This window comes from Enhydra lutris, unplaced genomic scaffold, assembly GCF_002288905.1.
Source record: "Enhydra lutris kenyoni isolate GAN:26980312 unplaced genomic scaffold, ASM228890v2 scaffoldscaffold15, whole genome shotgun sequence".
NCBI lineage: Eukaryota > Metazoa > Chordata > Mammalia > Carnivora > Mustelidae > Enhydra > Enhydra lutris.
The window spans coordinates 50,077,012-50,097,808 of NW_019154099.1; the positions used below are offsets into that span (position 1 = coordinate 50,077,012).

Here is a 20,797-nt window from a genome sequence, read left to right on the forward strand (position 1 = left end):
GAGGCCGTGTGTCTGTGCTGCAGGGTGAATACATAATGCATGGAAATATGCAAAGAATCCTGACTCACAGATTTTAGAGTTGAAATATTTGTGCAACCGCAGCAGAGAACAGTTGAGAAGTTTCTGTGGATAGAATTAGTGCCTTAATGGAATGCTTCAGCTGCTCAGAACAGAAAGACCCACTGAGTCCCTCTTTGATTTATTTCATTATCTTGCGTGCACAGCATAAGTAAAACAAGGAAAAGCACTAGTATAATTATTGCCTAATGATCTGAAATCATAAGGTTACATAAGGTTTTCTGTCACACACCTTGGTGAAAGATTTGTCCGTGTTTGGTGGAAACTGGACCTGTACAAAGATAGCAAAATTTATGCCCCCCCTCCGCCGTTGGGCAAACAGTTCCTGAACACAGAGTAAGTTCTGAGTTCCAGATCCAGTAATGAGAATACAAAGGAGTTCAGAACTAGGAAAAACCAATATAGTGCTGAGCGTTAAGGGCCCCTTGGGGCACTTGCAAAGCTATTTGAGAGTGCAGAGAAAAGTAGAGTGTTCAGGCCATCAACAGGTGCAGTGGGTGGTGGGGACAAGGGAAACTGAGAAAGAAGCAACTGTTCAAAGGAGAAGAAATTTGTTTAGGACTTTGAAAGGAAGATTTTAGCAGTGGCAGAAAAGCATCCCAGGCCGGTGGGAGAGAGCCTAGGTTAGGCAGAACGTATTTGAGGGATTGCAAGCTGTTCATTTTAGCTGCAGAGCGAAATCCTGAAGGAGTAGGAAGAGGGTGCAGAGCAGAAAAGACAGGGAGCAGAATCTGACACGGAGTCAGACAGCCATGCACAGCCAAAGCTATGCATTTCTAATATTTTTATCACTTTCATACCACGGTGGGTGAGGGGCTCATCACATGAATTTGGTCAAGCATTTCAACCACATCCTGAACTGAAGCTAAAGTCACTTGTTCAGTGTTCCCAGGTCAGCGTGGCTACAGAGGCTGGTGGTGCTGGTTTGCAACCTAGGGACATTCGCAGCCATGACACAGAAAAGAACCCCCCCCCACCCACACACACACTGGAATGCAAGAGAATAGCAGAATTTGTATAGGGATGACTTTGAACCCAGCCACGGTTTTCTTTAAAATGAAGTCACTGACAAGGTGGGCACTTTCATACATTTTAGGAACCAAGTGCTCCCATTACACTCACTGATGACTACGGACCCTCACTCAACCGATTGATCCCCTGTCAATCTGGGCCCCTGAAACCTAGACCGACATGAGTCCTGCCCTCCCAGAGTTGACAGAAGAGGAAGAGAGAGGTCCAATAAATGTCAGTATAAATATATAACTTAAATGCTTTATAAGGCCAACGACTGGAAGAGTAGAGTTCAGTAAGCTTGAAAATAATAAACTGATATAAATGGCAGATGGAGATAGGTAAAAGAACAATGGAATGGTTTTCTAAAGAATTAATACATACCTCGAGACCAGGAAGATGAAAAGAGTGGGACGAAGATTATTCCAGGCACAGGGGACAGCTTGTGGGAAGCCCAAAAGTAGGACAAAAGTGTGATGTGTTCAGTTCAAAGAAATGAAAGGCTAATCTGCCTGGGTCACGGTGCCCGCCCTCAGAGAAGGGTATGGAATGGAGCTGGGGAGATAGTCAGAGAGTGAACCATAGGGGGTCTTTATCCTAAACGCAATGAAAAAGCAGTGAATCATTTCCAGCACAGAAGTGAACAGACCTGTATTTAGAAAGGTGAAGAGTGGAGCAGATTAGGCAGGGGACGGGAACGCGAGCAGAAAGACCAGTTAGGACGTCATGACATGGCCCAGCCTAGAGATAATGGCGATCAGGACCTGAAGAGTGGCAGTAGAGATGTACAGACAGACCAATATAAGATTCATTTTCAAAAGAGGATTGCTTTGGCTTATTGGTGAGCCGGAGCAGGGAACTTCAAGAGGGAAGGTAGATGCATAAATTTGGAAGCCTTGAGCTTATAGATAGTATTTAAATGCTGGATTGAATGACAGGCCCAGAGAAAGCACAAAGTAGATGAAAAGGAACCAGAACTGAGTCCTGAAAAACTCCAGCATGTAAGATGTAGACTGTGTGTGTGTCTATGTATGTGGGAGGGGAGGACGGGGTGGGGTGGTATTAGAAAATCCAAGGGGAAAGAGTGGTTTATTATGGAGGGAGTGGCCAAGTGCTAAATGTTACCAAATTTGCATTAGATGAAGATGGAAGAGATCCTACTGACTACAGAAAGAGGGAGTTCTTGAGGACATTGGCAGTTGGAGGAGACCTGAATATGGAAGTCAACTTGGAGAAGATTGAAGAGCATGTGGGTCAGGGAAGTGAAAATTTATGAGCAGGCAACTGTCCAGAAGTTTGTTTATGAAGATTAGAAAGATAGGGCTGGAGAAAGAGAAGGATTTTGAGGAGTGTGTGTGTGTGTGTGTGTGTGTGTGTGTGTGTGTGCGTGTGCGTGTAAAGGATTCATTAGCACACACTTGCTGAAGAATCCATTAATAACCCAGTTAAATAGCCTCTGTCCCTGACTGGTTAACTTAGCCTGACCCAAATACAGATCAGGCAGAAAGTATCCCTCAGGTGTGGACAGTGCGGCAGAGAGAACACAGGTCTATGCCTCTCACATTCTTCACCTGGTATCTCAGAGGGCAGTTCTAAAACCCTAAGTGGGTTCACCCATTTGTTACAGAGACTTTTCATTCATTCATTAAAAACGAATCCTCTCACCTCCATGATACCCCATCTTCAGGTATGTAATCCTCAGCATACCTTGATTTTTAGCCTAAGGAACTGAACCGGAAGTAGATAATTCAGTTTTTCAGTGCTTTACCACATAACATTTCTCTTCAGGGTCAGAGTTTTCAGATTCAAGTACATTAATATGGCCACCACAGGGAAGGCAGCTATTCCGCTGGAGGGATTGAAATCTTCCTCCCTCCCCGTGCCACTTGGACACCAACCTGAGATTTTCCAGGAGTTTTGCCAAAGATCTCCCTCAGGGTTCACCTAATAGCCACCATGACACAGTCGCTAGGCCCGGTCCTAAGTCTGCCCCAGCTCTGCATGGTTTTGCCTCTACGCTCTTTAGTCTCCTTTATTGTGATGAAAACAGATCATGTACACAGCCGGGTCATTCTGTCACAAGAACATCAGTCTCCCTCCCTGTGCTGTAGGGCTTCCAGGCAATCATCTAAAAGTCACCTGACCCGTGAGGCTTTGATTTAGAGGATAGAGAGTCTTAGCTACTGTTTTGATTTTCACATCGTTTTTAACATGAAACAACCAAACAAGCAAACACACGTTTAATGCAATAAGGTCAGTGTAATCCAACGAATACAAACCCTGACCTGGATTTAGGAGTAGAATTCCAGCCTTACCCTCGGTCCCCACTATGCATGACCTTGGAGTAGTTACTGTGCCTCAGATTTTTCATCTGTAAAATACCCACTTCCTACCTTGGAGGTTTACCTCAATGAGGTCTGTACAATACTTGGAGGTCTTAGAGGAAGGACACTCTCGACATTGTCACATGCCATTCTTTAGAAGAATCATGTCGACGGAGCCAAGTAAAAAGAGTGAAAAGTATCGAAGGAGTGAGCTTTGAGTAATATTGGCTTCCAACAAGTCAGAGATATTTGTCTCTATACTAAAAACGTGAATAACTCTAAGGACTGTGTTAACTAACCCTACTGATTTCTGGTTGTGCTTCAATCTCACTTTGAATGTTAACTCTAAACCGCTAACCTGTTTCTTTCCCTTTATTCACTTTTTCCACCTGCCATTGCATGACACGCAGGGTCAGTTTTGTGCATGACTCCCGCTACCAGTATTGGTAGGTTTCAACCTTTTTTTATTTGTATTTTTCTATTATGTACAGTACCTTCACTTGCTTGAAATTTATTTCAGAGATGGTAGAAATGCTTTAGGCGATGGTAGCCCTGAAGGCTTTATTTGGCTTTAGAGTTAATGTATAGGTTTTTTTTAAGATGTACTTTTGTATTATTTAAGAAAATAATCGTTTTAATGTGACCAGAATAACCACTGTGCTAGAACAGCCACTGCCAGACATAAAACCACAAGTACTGCTTTTTAATGATCTGTATTTTGTTTCTCTTTAGAGTTTATACGGTTTAGTGTAAGAGGAAATAAAAAGCTGACTTTATCAGAAAGGCAGGCTAATTTCATCAATGTTTTAAAGTTTCATAGTGGTGTGCCTTTATCTCCTCTTTGCTGTGTGTTAGAGTTATCAGAGTTTCCCAGAAGTATTTATTTTTAAAAATTATAAATGGATGTATTTTGAAAACAACTGTCTGAATTGCCTTGTTTTAACATCCTTTTTAATTATAAGTGTCAATTTATTTGTGGTGATTATTTGGACCTTAGGCCCCCTTAAATGTTAAATTTTAATACCATATCGTTACCTCTACACATCCAGTGCCTTGGTACAAAAGTCTGTCTTTAGGACGTATGGATGTGTTCCATTTAGAATACAGAGAAATAAACATCGGCCAAATTTGCCTGGCTGTTTCGCAGTAACTACGTTAGAATTTATGTCAAGGCCACGATTTTTGCTCTACTGTTTATTAATCCAGGATAAACCCCAACCTCCAGCAATTTCAGTTCAAAAAAAGCAGTCCCTAATTGACAAAATGTTCAATTGAACCATAGTTAATTCCAGAGACCATCCTACCCCAAATTAGGCCTATGTGTTGAGCCTTGGATGTTTTAGAATGACAAAAGCCGAGTATCCCATAGTCTTACTTCTTTGGACGTTACAGTTCACATTTTTGGAAGAAACCTATTAGTACCTACAACCGTAGGCTCCAAATTGGGAATGATAAATTGTCATAAGTAAAAATGTCAATAAATACGTCAACCAAAGTAGTCTGCTTTGGCCTTTCTGGGAATCACTGATTATGTTTTAAAACTTCCTTTAATTGTACTTGTAATAAGCTATTTTCCCTTTTTTATTTCTCTCCCATGCTTCCTTGCTTTGCATTGTGATTGCATGCCATCTGCTGGTTTAACCCATGATGGCTTGCTGCTCTGATATTCACCATGCCAAAATACCACTTCTATTACCATAATGCTACACCCTCCTGTTCATTGCTCCCATGGTTCCCCTCCTGAAAGTACCCATGATGCACAGCGCTACGTCAGCCACTGTCTCTGCAGCAACAACTCCTGCAACAAGTGTCCCCTTCGCAGCAACAGCCACAGCCAATCAGGTTTGCTCCTTTTAAAGCTTTCTTTCACAAATCCCAAACTCTAAATGAGTGCTGATATTTAAAAAAAAAATTCTCAGTGAGAATTTTTTTTTCATGTTTATCCATCAAATTTTATTTTTTTAATTAGTTTATAGCAAGCATTTATGGACAGGTTGCACTTATTTAGAGTTAACATTTACTGCAAATAATGATGTAGCTATGTTTTGTGTTGCACTGTTTGTTTTCGTACCTAATATTGTGTAATTAACCTGACAGGCTTCAATTCCTTTTAGTACAGCATTTACGTATCCAGTGGTTTGTGAATTGCCAGAGAAAAATCGTAAAAGCTCACCCGTGGGTGCTTGAAAACTGGCTCTATTTCGATTCAGTTCATTCAGACCCTGTGATCTCTGTTGGGGAGGAAAAAGAAAATTCTCCTCTTAGAAGTCTCCCCTTTTGCCTTCGTGTCAAATTTAAGGTCTGAATGATGCTTGTCAACATCTCACCTTGGTCGCTTGTGCCCCCAAAGTCACTGGTTCCCACTTCACAATTGGTCCAGATTCTGGCGTAAGAGCCAAGGCGTGCTGGAAGAGGAGTGCGGGGCGCTGAGTTCACAAAGGCTGGATATAACTGAGTAGGGCTGTTTAACTCTGTTGGTTTAACGCATGTGCCAGGAAGACCGTGGATGTCCTGTTTCTCAGTGAGAACCAATTGGCCATTTTCCACTCTGTAATCACAGGCTGACTGTACCCCTAACCCCAGCCAGCCAGCTCGCAGTCTTGTGCTCCTGGCACAGGAGCTGCGCATGAAGGTGGGTGAGCGTCGACCCGCCAGAGCTCGCCTAGAGAAACGCATTATTATGCATGCTTGCCCTTCATACAAGAGCAATGGTTTTGGCTTTGTTTTTAGCTTAATTTTTTTTTTTTTTATCAACTTTACTGGTAAAAGATAGAGACATGGGAGTGAGCAGGAGGGAAGATCCGAGCTAATGGGAGAAATTGGGAGAGATCATGTCGGGGCATCAGTGGTAGGTTCCACGCTGCTTTCTACAGGAGGGAAAGGCTGATTCATACTTTCTACATTCAAGTGAATAAGTGATTCCAGGGCCGTAGGTTTCATCCCTGGAAAGACGAGTGTGAGTGCACTTGAATGAAGGAATACTAGTGAAACCCCCTGATAGTTCTGACCGTGTCCTCTGAATTGTGATGAAGGAGGAAAGAAGGAGGAGGGGGAGGACAATCCCACGTGTGCTCTCAGAGGCAGATATAAACTGTTGCTAATTCTTTAGCTCTTCACCTGCCACCTCAAAAATGCCAGGTTACTTCTAAGGAAAGCCAACTCAGCCTCCAAACAGATATAACAAAGAATAGCAAATACATTTCTTACCTGGGAATAGTCAAAAGAAATGATGGGATGGAAGATAGAGACATGGGAGACATGAGAGAAAGTTTGCATCCTTCCATTACTAGGTTCAAAGCACCCCTTTCATTTGCTCGTTCGTTACGAGGAAGCTAGATATTTGGATATTTATGTGTAAGTCCTGTCTTCTTGAACCACATTTTTGTGGTTTCTTGACAGAATTTTGGTGACAAAGTCCTTTCATAAGAGGACAACTATAACATAGTAGTATTCATTATGATGGCAAGTGGGACACCTTTATTTATTTTAGAGAGGGAGAGAGAGAGGAAGATTGCCTGTGGGAGCAAGTGCACAGCAGGGAGGGGCAGAGGGAGAGACCAACTTTAGCAGACTCCATGCTGAGTGTGGAGCCCGACATGGGGCTCAGTCTCAGGATCCTGAAATGAGGACCTGAGCTGAAACCAAGAGTCAGACATGTGACTGACGGCGCCACTTGGGCGCCCAGCAAGTCAAACACTATTGATACTGAGAAATCTTTCCTAAGAATGGAAAGGAAGTCAAAATAAAGGAATACTTTGGAGTTTGAGGATAAATTCCATTATTATGATAAATATTTAATCACATATCATAAATATTTCTTCCAGTCTAATGATTTTGGGGGTTCCCTTTGGTGGAAAAATAATTGGAGAGTTTGTGGGCATGTATGTGTAGGTTTGTGTGTAGGGAAGCAGGAGGAGGGATCGTGGGACACGCAAAAGCTAAAATACATCATTTTAGAACAGACTACGGTTGATAAAGGAACTAACAGGTTTAACTTCAATTACACTTAAAGAAATATTATTAAAGAGGTACCAGACGTAGCTTCGAGAATCCTAGACCCTGCATTTTGCAGTTTATCGGATGTAAGAATTGCTGGATTGCACTTAAGTGATGAAGAGGAGAAACCCTTTAGCAACTCTTGGTGAAAACCACAGAAAAAGAAATAGTCGTAAATACAGATTTTTCAGGCGTAATATGTTTCACGTAATTTCAACAAGCTTCAAAGAGCAAAGCAGCTGCAAGAGAACTTAGAAATCTTTCCAGAGCTCCTGAAGTCGGAGGTTGCTGATGCCTGTGACATAACAGATCATCCTTTTGTTAATTTCACCCTTTAAGCGCAGATGGAATCATATCTGCGTGAACGAGGTGTCATTTAAATGCAGTAGGTCTCAGTTTCCTCCTTTGTGAAAGGAAGCCTGGCATTAGGTTACCTCCGAAGTCCCTTCTATCCCCGAGATCCTGCAGACCTGTGGTCGCACTGTTGTTCTGCTGGACCCAGAGTCTGGGATGATAGAAAGGCAGACACCAGCAGACTTGGCAAGTAGAGGTAGGAATTTCAGACCTCAGGGTGTGCTAAGCATTCTGCCTCCTTTTTCCTCCATGGAGTGATCTGTCTTTAACACAAAATGTGCTGGAGTTTTGACAGTCTTTCAGTTCATTGGATCAATTTAGACTGTCAGTTCAAATAGTACAAACCTCATAGGTATGTGTAATTAGATCCAAGTCATTCATAGACAACAGAAGTTAGACCAGAACATCCCAAGACAGATCCTCAGTCCAGTTTCCTTTACATGTCAGCCCCTGGTGAGCCAAGACGAACAAGCCACAGAGCTGTAAATTCTATCCTCACGGCTTCCTGGAGGTGCCGGCAATGAAAGTTTCAGCTGAACTTAGACTTGAAGCTTGAAATTCAACGAAGACAAAATCCAAATACTTTGGGGAACTATAAAACAATTATTCTGATTGCTTGGCTCTGGGCATAGATATGGAAACAAAAATATAATAAACACGTTTACTAGCAATGACTTCTTTGGACCTTAATATACAAATTGTATTTAATAATTTTACTATTACCTAGTTTTATTATTTACAAATGACTTGTTACTATTCTATTGGTTTCTCTCTCATATGACATATTACATACTACATTATATATCACACCATATGTTTTATATTATATGAGAGAGGGTATTTATGTACAGAGAGACTTCCTTATTCCTTACGGCAGTCTCATGAAGACAACCTTGGTCATCTCTATTTTATAGGTGGTAAAACCGAAACAGAGTTTAACTAAGTTGGCCAAAGTTAAGCACCTAACAAATGGTCTTGCTGGAACTGAATCCTAGGCAGTTTGGTTCCAGAAGCCTTCATCTTAATCACCATGCTATACCATCTTTCTCATCATTCTAAATACACAAAGGTCACTTCTTTCCCCAATTACAACTATCTTGCACGTGAGACCCAAGAGCAGCACAGTGTAAAGGGGTCTCAGCTCAAACCAAGGTCACTCTGAAGCCAGGGAGATGAACCGAGCCGGAGGCTGGCTTCAAGCCGGAGATTTAGTAACCAGCTCCCACCTAGAACCCTCTAGCAGATATATATTAATTGTAATATGTAACCACATGTGAATATTCTGTGTGAGATTGTAACCAGTGAGGAGACTGAAAATGACGAGCAGTATCTATACACGGAAGATGAGAAGGAGGAAGATAAGAAGTCAGAAAGAATTCATCATTAGTCCTAGTGAAGCAGGCTCATGGGCTTGTTCTGTGTGACTCACTGCCCTAGACCTTACTCAGAACTCTGAGTTCTGCCCATCAGCCAACAAATGTCTTGGTAACAAGGAAAATCAGAAAGGAAAATGAGAATACCGTATAAATCAGTCAGTTTCAGCCTCACAGATGGTCAGAATGTGTAAGGCTCTAGATGCCTATAGTGGGACAGATTTCATCTCAGCATACATTAAAAGACATACAGATCGCTCAGTATACTGGGTTACCCAGTTTTTTCATATTGTAAGATATTTCATTTAACAAAACGAGTACAGATGGAAATTCCTGTAACTTGAATTCTTATAATAGTCTGTGCTGTCATTGCTTTATTGGCTTTTATTTCAAAACTACATCTGTCTCGAGGGGAGAAAATAAATTCCAAATAACTACATTTTAAGTGTCAGCCCGTTCATCTATATACAGAGTTTCTTCATTTTACCTAATAACATCCTTGAAGGCCCAGTTAAAATACAGTCTGTGTGGCGAGGCTCTCCCTGTACCCCGGCAGGTAGACATGCTTTCTCCGGTCTCTGAGTCCTTCAAGGACTCCACCCATGCGCTCCTCTGAGCATCTTTGCCCAAAAGACAGGAGGGCAGGCTCCCACATGCAGGCGGGCAGGGAAGTGTACAGTCGAGGCCGAGATCCAACAGTCTGATCGGTCAGGGCTTCAGTGTGCAGGGCTGGCTGTAGCCGGCTCTGATCCTTCAATGCCAAGGCAGAGGCTTTTGCCTGATTGGGCCAATGAAGGTCTTCAGGAAGGATAGTGACAGCACAGAGCTCTGGGGAAAATGAACAGATCTGAGGCACGAGAGTCTGTGGAGACCAGTGAGGGATTTTAACAAGAGCTAAACTGAGCGGTGGCCCCTGGTAAGTCTCCTCTCCCTTGCCTCTGCCCCTGACGTGGAGAGTGTTATTTTGAACCCAACATAAACGGACAAACTCTTTCATACTATGGCAAAACCCATCCCAGGAAATGTCCCGTGGCAGAAAAAGAAATTTGGGCTGACATGAAGGGTTAGCCACAGGAAGTCGCCCCCAAAGGGCTTGAACTCAGTCCCTTCAGGGACCGCAGTTGAACGCACTCATTGGTCAGATGTCTCCAGTGTGCTTACCCCTGATGTGTGGCTTCCCCCTTCTTACCTCAGTGACACTTCAGAGCCATGAAAGCTCAAAGACCCCCCAAGCCTTTGCTCAGAAGAAAGAGTCCCTCTAGATGTGGAGTGAATAGTCATTGCCCATGTTCTACAGTGAGGGCTTATGGGGACAGTGAGGTCAGTGATCCATCTAATTCATTTTGGGAACTGAGCCTGTGCTGGGAAGAAAAATTCTTACCCTTGACTATTAGGAAACTCTTTATGGAGCACCCATACTTTCAAAGTATGTGAAAGTACTTTCAAAGCTTGTGAAAACAAATTCTATTTCTGGCAAGATGTGAAAAAAAAAAATCACATCTACAGAAAGTGATGATTGAGGTTTTAAAATTATGACCTCTAGGTCTTGTCACATGTTCTAAACACTCCCCCAGAGATTAAGTCCATTCAACAGAAAGTTGACCTGAGAAGAGTTTATTGAAAATTAGTTAATAATATACACACATAACCCTCTATTTATGAGAATATTTGATAAGCCAGAAAATCTCATTTTTCACACCTGCCTGGCATAAATTTACTGTATATGATAATCAATGGCAACAATATTGTATCAAAAAAATAAAATAATTACATGCAGCAGGATTCACGTTATGTTTTATCAGGCCTGCTACAGATAACTTGAGAGGGAAGAAAAAAAGCTTCCAACCATCAGATTTTACTTCTATCTCACAAATAATTGTGCATAAAACTATTTGTATAAGGATTTGCAGATACGTAAGTTAGCCTGTACTAACCAAGAAATCTAGAAGGGTAAGGTCATGTTTTACTTAAACTCTCATCTCAAAGAGTTTTATAGAACATCTCTTATGCAAAGCCATCTGTCAGGACTATATTTGGATAAATGTAGGAGGCATTAAACATCCCCCCCTATTCACCACTTGACCCATTTGGAGCCTGTTTTTTTTTTTATTATTTATTTATTTATTTATTTTTTCATAAGAAAAATCTTGGTTCTGCAAAGCCTTGGCAGAGGGTGGGGGTGGGGAGGAGGCTTCTGTGAAATTCCTCTGCTGAACACAGAGTAGTAACTGGCCTCCACATACAGAAGCTCAGAGTCGTCCTTCCTCCCTGTTTGCTGGTTCCCAGGGACAGATAATTATGCAGAGCAGCTGGGGCCCAACTAGACTGCACTCCAGAAAGACCCAGACAGCAAATGTCAAAATCCAGCCCCAATGGCTAGTACTCAGGTAGAGACATCTATCCCAGCAATAGACTCCAGACTGCAGAAGCTGCTTAGCCACCATTAACTTGTTGCCGATGTTCTAACCACAGAAGGGGTTCCATTTCAGGAATGGATTGGGTAGCTTCAAATGAGGCAGAATTGTCCCATCAAGTATTTTGTGGAGAACAGCAGCAGTGAGTAAGAGTGTGTGTGTGTGTGTGTGTGTATGCACGTGTGCATGTGCACATGCACATGGGTGTGTGGAGATGGGAACCTGCCCTATCTCTTCAAGTAAAAAAAAATAAATGAATTTCTTGAAATTGTGTTATTTGCATTTAGTGAACGCTGTTGGTCACAGCTACTCGGCATGATGAGCGTGAATGCCCTGTGCAGTGTGGCGAGGGCATCAGGATCTCAGAGAGCCAAACAGACGCAGATTATGTTTTCTCTTCAAGAAATCAGAAAAGAAGAGGGCAGTAGACCTTTCCGTTTTCTGCCTCCAAAGCCGCTGCTTTGCAGGACTAACTACCGTGAGGTTTAATTAATAAATGTATCTGCAGACTCTGAGGGAAGGCTAAGTTAGTTATGTAAGTGTTGTCATCTAGTACATTTCCATTTTTCATGAATAATTTACACCTCATGGTTAGACACTTGGCTAGAATTCTTTTGTAGATTGCACCTAAAGACATAATAACAGCTCTAGTTTTGTACAGCTGAAGAGAAAATGCCAAGGGTCCTTATGTGGAACTTGACTGCCTGGTGGATTGTCCTGCTTATTATACCTCAAATCCCATACTCTTTTGCATTTTGATGGAAGCTGTGGGGAATCTTTTTAGATGGAGAAGTTCTTTGCCCAGGAGTATATGGGCTTTTGTGGATGGTAATAAAATCATGTCCAACTTTCCTAATTTGGGGTTTTTCTCTTCTGAGCAGAATGAATGATGTACAATTCATCCAGTATACGTGTTTATTTCAGCTCTAGGTCTCTAAGGAAAGAGAGCCGAGCTACAGGGCAGGAATTCAGATCCGTTTTCAAGGATTGAAAGATAAATGGGGGTCTCAGTCTTTATTTTATTTTTTAAGATGATATTTATTCATTTGGGAGACAGAGAGAAAGCAAGAGCACAAGCAGGGGGAGAGGCAGAGGGAGAAGCAGAGTCCCTGTTGGGTTTGGAGCCTGACCTGGGGCTCGATTCCAGGACCTGGAGATCATGACCTGAGCTGAAGGCAGACCCTTAACCTTCTGAGCCACCCAGGTGCCCTGGGGTCTCAGTCTTAATAAAAATTGTTAGGAACAGAGTACAGTTTTGATTTACAGTCTTCTACCTCCCCAAGTCCGGCCACTGCTGCCTGCCCTCTCGCACAGCTACCTGTGTGTTTGGGGAGCTGCCAGGCTTTCTGTGTGGGCAGATGGGGAGGAGAGAGCCTCACTGCTCCCTGATGAGGAGGAGGGACAGCAGCCACCCCGACCGTTCCTTCACGGACTGGCTGTGATGCCAACACATGTCGCAGACAGTTGGCATTAGGTCTGGCCTCTCAGCCTCTGCTAGCATTCCCTCTGGGCCACAGTGCTTGAGGCGATGGCTCCAAGGTCAGTCGTGGCGGAGCCTGCTGATCATTCTGGAGGCCGCCAGTGTGGAGGAGGGCTCGCTACCGGGAGTTATTGTCTAGTCAGAGAAACGGAGCAATCAGGGACTGTCACAAAGTGAAATAGAGACTCAAACAATACTCCGTGGGAAGTACGCTCCACGGCAGGCCCTTACCCCTAAAGGGATGAGGAGGTGGGTCTTGAGGGATGTGTGGGAATTTGACAGAGAAGAACCAGTGTGAAGTGTAAGGGCTGGAGATGGGCGTGGGGTCAGGGGAAAGGAACCCACAGGCACGAGGCACCACCATCCTGCTTTACGTGCCTTCCCGTATTTAACCCTATCGGGTGGGTCCTATTCTCCCTCCTTTACATGTGACAAAATCAAGGCTTAGATTGGCCAGAGCTCGAATCAGTACTAGAGCAGCATGTGACCTCAGGTCTATCTGCCCCTGGAGTCTGTGCCTCCCCCCTGACTCCAGCCTCTTCCCCAATAGCCTCTGTGGTTCTGACGGGAGTTTCAGGATCAGTCTTGAGCTTTATCCCACAGCAGAGGCAAAGAAAACAGCTATGATTTTGTTAGATCTCTGGGAAGGGGGTGGACACTTGCTCACGTGGGCAAAACGACCTGCAGTAGGCCACGCTGCAGAGAGCGGGAGTGAGGAGAGGGTGAGTTTGGTCAGGACTGGAAAACTCAGTCGCGCAGGCAGGGAGGGATTGGTTGCCGAGGCTCTGGGAGGGCAGGATGAGAGCAAGACCGTGAGATGTTAAATGAGAAACTTGGAAACACTGATCCACTGCAAGTGAGCAGGTAGAAATGAGCTGGGACAGGACAAGGTCAGGTTCCCTGGAGAGAAAGCTACTTCATCACTGAAGATTGGGATAGAGCGAAAACAGACAGTATGGGGAAGGATGAATAATTAAGAATCAGGGAAATTCAGGGCTCTCTAAGGGTCTTCTCCAGCTTCTCTAATACCTTTACCAACTTCTTTGACCCTGCCTCACCAGCCTTCTATAAGACCTCTCTCCAGTGACTCACATGGAAAGAATGGTTCTTGTTGACACATCTTCCCTTTTATTTGTACCACGGAGGACCAATTTGTTGACTGGTACTTTCTGACGTTGGAAAACCCATAGCTGTTCTAGCATTTAGAATCTGGCACGCCTCCACATCAGGTATAATACGCAGGTGCTTTTGGTCTGTTTGACTTTCAGTGATTAAATTATATTCTTCTTATCATCATGCCCTTGGCTTGGGAGTTTCCAGAGATTCTCAGAGCGCATATCAATGAGCTTCCCATAATCAAATACAGACACTCGTCACTATGTATCACAAGGCACTTCTGGGAGCAACATCGTTAAGCTGGACATTGTAAATGTCCCCCATTTTCCCGGAGTCACGGCTGCATCAAGCAAAGCCGGTCTGACCCAAGACCGGCATCGACGACTCCTGGTCCTGGAAGGAGTAAGTTATAGGGGCAAATTTACCACAATCCTGCCATACCGCCACGGTAACATACAAAAGAAAGCTATGGTGCAAGCTACAAACTGGAAGAGGGACCCACGTCAGCAGGGCAGCTTATCTAAGTCACACAAATATTAAGAGAACCAGAACTAAAACCCAATTATCTGTGTCCTTCCTAGAGGACTGCTTTTCCTTTCACCACACTGCCTTCCTGAGAATGTGCTTTAGATGGTCATCCAACGGTCCACAAAGTAGGGAGCCCATAGACAACACCCAGACTTGTCAACAGCTCTCCTTTATGGAGACATGACATGGTGCTAATAAGGCTTTCACAGAATTATTAAAACCCAAAATGGCCCTGGAAGGGACTGTTCTTATCCCCAGTATGCCGATGAGGAAATGGTAGTTTCGAGAAGCCAAGGAGCTTGGCCAAGATCATGGATCCAGTGGCAGAACATCCCAAGCTCCCTAACCTTCCGTTGCACAATGAGAGGACCTAGAATGGTTAAGTGACTCCTCAACATTATGTAAGGGTTAAAAACTCTTCTAACACCACACCCTGTCCTCTGTCAAACCACAGTGTAGCTTGGGTATGTTGTCTACATATTTGTTTTTGAATAGTCAATAGCTTTGCTTCTGCCCTGTAGACTTTAGAAAGGTTTTTGAGGAATTAAAAAGAAAGCCAGGGATATTAAACTTGATTCCTTCTTTTCTCCAAATATTTTTTCCAGTAATAATTTCATAGTTCTTCCACCATTCTTTCAATATTTGTCATTGTTACACCAAAATATTTGAAAGGGCCAGAGAACCACTCTAGTGATGAGAATTCGGGAGAAAGGGATTGTGTGGATCGATTGCTATTGTTCACATTTTCTTTGCTCTTCTCTGACCCCCCGCAATGTGAAGAATGGTCTTGAATAAGACGTTAAAAAAGCGAAATCTAAGGAGTGTGTCAAGACTGAAAAGAAAAGCCCATTGTATTTCTTTGCCACAGAGAAGGGTTTTTTTTTTTTAAGATTTTATTTATTTATTTGACAGAGAGAGATCACAGGCAGAGAGGCAGGCAGAGAGAGAGAGAGAGGAGGAAGCAGGCTCCCCACTGAGCAGAGAGCCCCATGCGGGACTCGATCCCAGGACCCTGAGATCATGACCTGAGCCAAAGGCAGAGGCTTAACCCATTGAGCCACCCAGGCACCCCACAGAAAAGGGTTTTTAAGAGTTTTGTTTTTTGTGGGGTTTTTTTTTGTTGTTGTTTTTTATTTTTTAACATAAGCTCATAACATAAGCCTCTTGGTTCTGTCTGTGGTGTATGTGGGATCCAGGAAAGGAGAGGTGAAGGTCTTGAAGATAGAGGTGTAGACATGTGTTAGCCGAGACTGGTATGCACAAGTGTCCATAAATCATGGTTTGCTCTAAGCACAGTGATCTACAAGTATTTAGTGCATGCTGCGTATACCTTGTCAAAATATTCATGTTTTGTTGCTTAGCCTGGGAATTTAAAATGGATGAAATACTACCAAATAAAACAGCCATCTTGTGTGTTTCCTACTGCCAGTACTCACTAAACACATGATCTGAGAGGTCAACTCATGAGTTAGGGACCATGTTTGGTTCCCGCTGGAGAGATGAGTGCCAAGAATAAGAGGTGGCAAATCCTTTACCAATGGCAGCACATCCAATGGGGCTAGACGTTCAAGTTGAAAGCATGGGAAATCCAGCCTTTCATAGGATGTTCGCTTTCTATGGCACTGATCATCAGACGCTGATGGCAGTTGATGCTTTCGTGATAAAAGATTTGGGTTTGAAAAATTATTAGCATGAGTGACAGTCAAGACTTTTTCATGAATAAATGAGAAATTTGGCCTATAGTTAGTTGTCAGTGACAGGTCAGGATATGCAAATATGGAAACGAAAGTAAGTGTATTTGACATTTTTAATACCTGAATTGCATCAAAATCGGGTTTATTACCAACATAGATGGAGTGCCATACAGATCATAGAATATTTAAATGCACAGTATTATTATTTGAAAGCCCATTTAAACAGAAGCTGAAGCCAAATCTTACTCATCCCCTTCTCTTTTAAGGGAAGGGAACCGACACTTACCAGTAACCACTATTAAGCATCAGACACCTGCTCTACATTATTTCATTTACTTCTCAACAGAACTCTGTGAAGGGTTTTATCCATTTTCCAGAGGAGAGCAAATCTTAAAGGACAATTGAAGATTCAAGCAAGTGGGAAGTGACTGGACAGCTTTAGAATTCAGTTTGCCCGCCTCCAAATCCTGTTCTCCTGTGTCTCCACCATATTTAAATGAGGTTGGAGCTTGTGGTCAGTGTAGGGTCAGGATGAACCTCTTTATGTGGTTCCCTTAAAAACTTCTGTCTCGAGTTTCAATCTTAGTTTTTAAAGTTGTAACCGTTTGAGAAGGAAGTTCTCATAGAAGCAAGCCTTTTTGAAGTTCAATATCGTAAATAGTCTGAAAATACTGCTGCTTGGTGAAACCACTAGTGAATTCAGATTTGAGTCTTGTAAACAAGAGCTAGACAGCAGATGGACAGGGGCACCATTTCCCCCTTCCCAGGATGGCAAACTGGCAAATAACTTCTGGCTAGAGAGTCTGCCAAGAGGAGTCCTCTCAACCAGGACTTTTCAAACAATGGTAATTTAGAAAGAGAAACCTTGTTTGTCTCCAAGGTCTCCACAGAACTGTACCTTCATACCAGTCCCAAGGTCATTGAATGTCACTACTTGGGAGTGGTTGTTTGGGGCGGCCTGGAGGAGGCAACTGAAAGGAGCCGCGGGAGGAGGTTCTGCAGTAAGGCAGGGAGCGGACTTAGAAAGTGAGCCTAGGAAGTTGCTCATGACTCAGGTGTGACACAGAGAGCCAGCGATCCTGTTTTGAAGCCAAACATGGGAAGGAGAGAGGGAAGAAGGAATAAGCATTGGGATAAAGGGGGAATAGGGAATTTACTGGGAACCGAGTGCTGTTTTGGAATGCTGAAGAGTTCCGGAGATGGACAGGGATGGTTGCTCACTGGCGAGTGTCCCTGGGCCACTGAAATTAACCATTTAGAAATGGTTAAAAGGGCAAATAGTAAGCTATTCCTGTTTTACCACAATTTTTCAAATTGGACAAAGGATCTGAACAGACATTTCTCCAAAGAAGCAGTGAGTAGGGTTGGAAAGAAGATGTCTGATGGTGCTTCTGTGAAATCCATAGCTCAGAGTTATTTTTTTATTACATTAAAAATGCTCTCGTTGCTGTGTTTTCCTTTAAGAGTTTTCATAAAGCAGGTAACTGAAGGCAAATACAAGTCCTTCCTCAGTGAGCCATCCTTGTTGCAAGCTGGGTCTCTCCTGAGATGCCAGGCCTTAACAAAAGCCCATTGTTGGCTCATCAGCAACACACCTTTATACTTTTTCTCAACAGACATTTATTAAGCACCTACTGTGTGTCATTAGAATTCAGGATTCTGGGAATACAGAATCAAACAAAATAGTCCCTGTTCTCCTGAGCTTAACCTGGTAAGGGGGACAGGCCCCAAACCAACATGCAAGTAATTCCAGTGAAAGTGATTATCACCTAATAAGGATCATCTCAAAAAATAGAAATACCCAAAGGAAGGTCTTACCCACTGAGTTTTGACAGAGGACAGCAATAAAGAGATAAAAGAGAATGTAGGAGATTTCTTTATATTTTTTCTTTTTTTCTTTTTTGGTGTCCATTTTGCCATCTATCATACCATATTTGGGCTCTTCCTCGGAGTTGTTAGGGAAGACAGATGGCACCCTTGTGTAGCTCCCCAGATGCCCGTGCTGTACAGGCAAAGTGAGAAACTAGGCTCAAAGGGTCACGAAGCTTGTTGGTGGCATAGACAAGCTTCGTGAAATTCCGCTCCAGGACTCTGATTTTACCTTTGCACTATGATTTTACACACAACTAAGTAGTCTTGTTAACCAACCTCGTTCTCTCTGTCTCTGTGACACACATACTCAGACAGGAAAAGGACTAAAGTAGGAAAAAACCCATAATTTTGCTGAAAATTTTATTAGATGGCAGTGTCATCCCACCAGTTCTTGAAATGTACGAGATGATGACGACACAGAGACACTCTTCATGTGTGCACCTCTCACTAACCTTACCATTCCTTTTACTGAAGGTTCACATTTGCTTACTTCCCTGCCTTTGGTGTCCTAAAAGCCAGTTGTCAACAGGATAAATTATACATTCTGCTCCACTGTTAAGATGAGTACTACAGCCAAAATGTGCTCGGGATTCTAAGCCTGACATAATGGTGGTGGATACAAAAGCAGAGTATTGAGCAGGATTGAGGACTTGAGGTTGAATCCAACAGGATCTTGTTTCTGGGATTTTTCTGGGCCCAGATCTTCCATTTATTACTTGGAGTAAAAATCCCATTTTGAAAAGAGCAGGTATAAATGACTGTTCTTGAAGTTTCTTTTCCATTGCTGCATGAACTCTTTTGTAAAGGTATAAAAAATGTTTTCTTAGAATCCACCTTCATGCCCAGAGGTCACCTTCAGGGAAATAGCTTCCGATGTGGGCAGTCTGTTTAATCCCAGCTAGCCTCCCATGCCACACATCTCAGGGAACATATTCTAAATACGATATTTTTAGAGAAATGTTTTATAATTTTTGTTGTAATGTTTAAGAGTATTTTCTTAAATAGTGTGGCCCAAATATTATCTATTGTTTCTTGATAGTAGAGAAATTTGGCCTCCTTTAATATGCAGACAGTCCCCAGTTTCAAAAATGTTTGTTCAGAGTTCCCTCTGTCATTTGGTTTAAAACTCAAATAATTCTCTCATAGAGACAGTGATGCACTTGATAATAAGTTCTCCAGGTTGATCTGTCAGGGTTTACTTAATGCATGACATTGCTCAAGGATAACACTGTATTAACAGCACAGAACAGGCCAGATACCCTGTGCGTGGATGTTTCTCTATCTTTGAGATTCAAGATAGATGCCAAAAGCACGTGCCTAGCTCAAAGCCCGACAGTTGTGTGATGGAAAAGTCCTTCACCTTCTCCACCTGCTGGAGCAAAGGAACCATCACCTCTGGTGAATTCTGTGGCTGCGATGTTGGCTGGTGTAGGTTGGTGGAGTAGGGATGAGATGTGTGGTGTGCAGTCAGGAATGTTGGGCAGGAATAGGAAGAGAAAATCTGGGACTTGTCCCTGCCCAACCTCCAGGTGCTTTCATCACCACCCGCCCATTCCTCATGGATGCCACGGCTTGATCTGCCTCCTTTTTTCCTGGTTGTCGTGGGGCCCTCCCAGACTAGGATTTGGTTTCGTTTTCCTGTTGTTTTGCCCTCCTCTGGCCCTTGCAGAGCTAACATGGTCCCATAGCTCCCCTCCCCCTGAACAAGCACACAACACTCCTGAATGTGTTTTTGTTTTAAACACTTCTACAGCACTGGGGGAAGCCCAGGGAACAAAAAGTCTCTCCTATGCCTTTCCTTCTTCCTCCTTTATATCCTACAGGAGAAGGAGTCACCCTTGGATAGCATAGGGATTTTTAGACTAGATTCCTGCCTTACTGTAAAAGCAGCAGTAATGTTCCTCAGAGTTCCCTCCCGGGAATTGGACTGGTCGAGGCTGGGTGTGGGGTAGAAAAAGGGATCGTGATCAGAGCCTTCCACGTACTCAGGGGAGTCTAGATTTTTCCACATGTGACATGGGCTCATGTGAAGAATATCAAATCAAGAATTTCTATGTACCTATTTTGTCCAGAATAATATAAATTGTCAGTGTAGACCCTGGTCAGTTTTCAATGAGGCCAGTGTTTTTGCCTTTTGTACAGAAACTCAGTTATTAATGTTTTTAACTTATAGTTTTTGATATTTTGAAAGGTATATCTGAAAAATCTTTCTGTTCAACCATTATAGGATGGAAAATACTAGAAGTGAGTCCTCAACAAAATGACATCACTGAAAACAAAGGAATTAGAACTCTGAATATAAACTTTCCATTAATGACAGAGGACAAAACAGTAATCCTGAATATACTGCCCATTCAGTTCTGCTGAATACTGTGGGCATTCCAGCCAGCCTCAGGCTTCCCTTCTCAAGAGTGAAACCCATTGTCACATGTGAGAATTTTCTCCCACAAGCCCAAAATGTGCCCTGCCTCTATTCATAAAACCCCATTCTGAAAACAAGTCAAATATGGCCTGAGACGCTGCCTTCTCTCAGAACAATATTCCCCCCCACCCCAGA

At 43.0% G+C, this 20,797-nt stretch overlaps 1 protein-coding gene across 2 annotated transcripts in view; it reads left to right on the top strand.

Moving 5' to 3' along the window:
• Positions 1-20,797, top strand: part of LOC111147024 (muscleblind like splicing regulator 2) — a 164,746-nt gene that overhangs the window by 134,251 nt on the left and 9,698 nt on the right. Inside the window, exon 7 of one of the 2 annotated variants that reach the window (XM_022502871.1) lies at positions 3,824-3,859. The exons of the other annotated variant lie outside the window; for it this stretch is intronic. Coding sequence (XP_022358579.1) covers positions 3,824-3,859 — 36 coding nt within the window. The remainder of the gene's footprint in view (positions 1-3,823; positions 3,860-20,797) is intronic. 2 annotated transcript variants of the gene reach the window in all.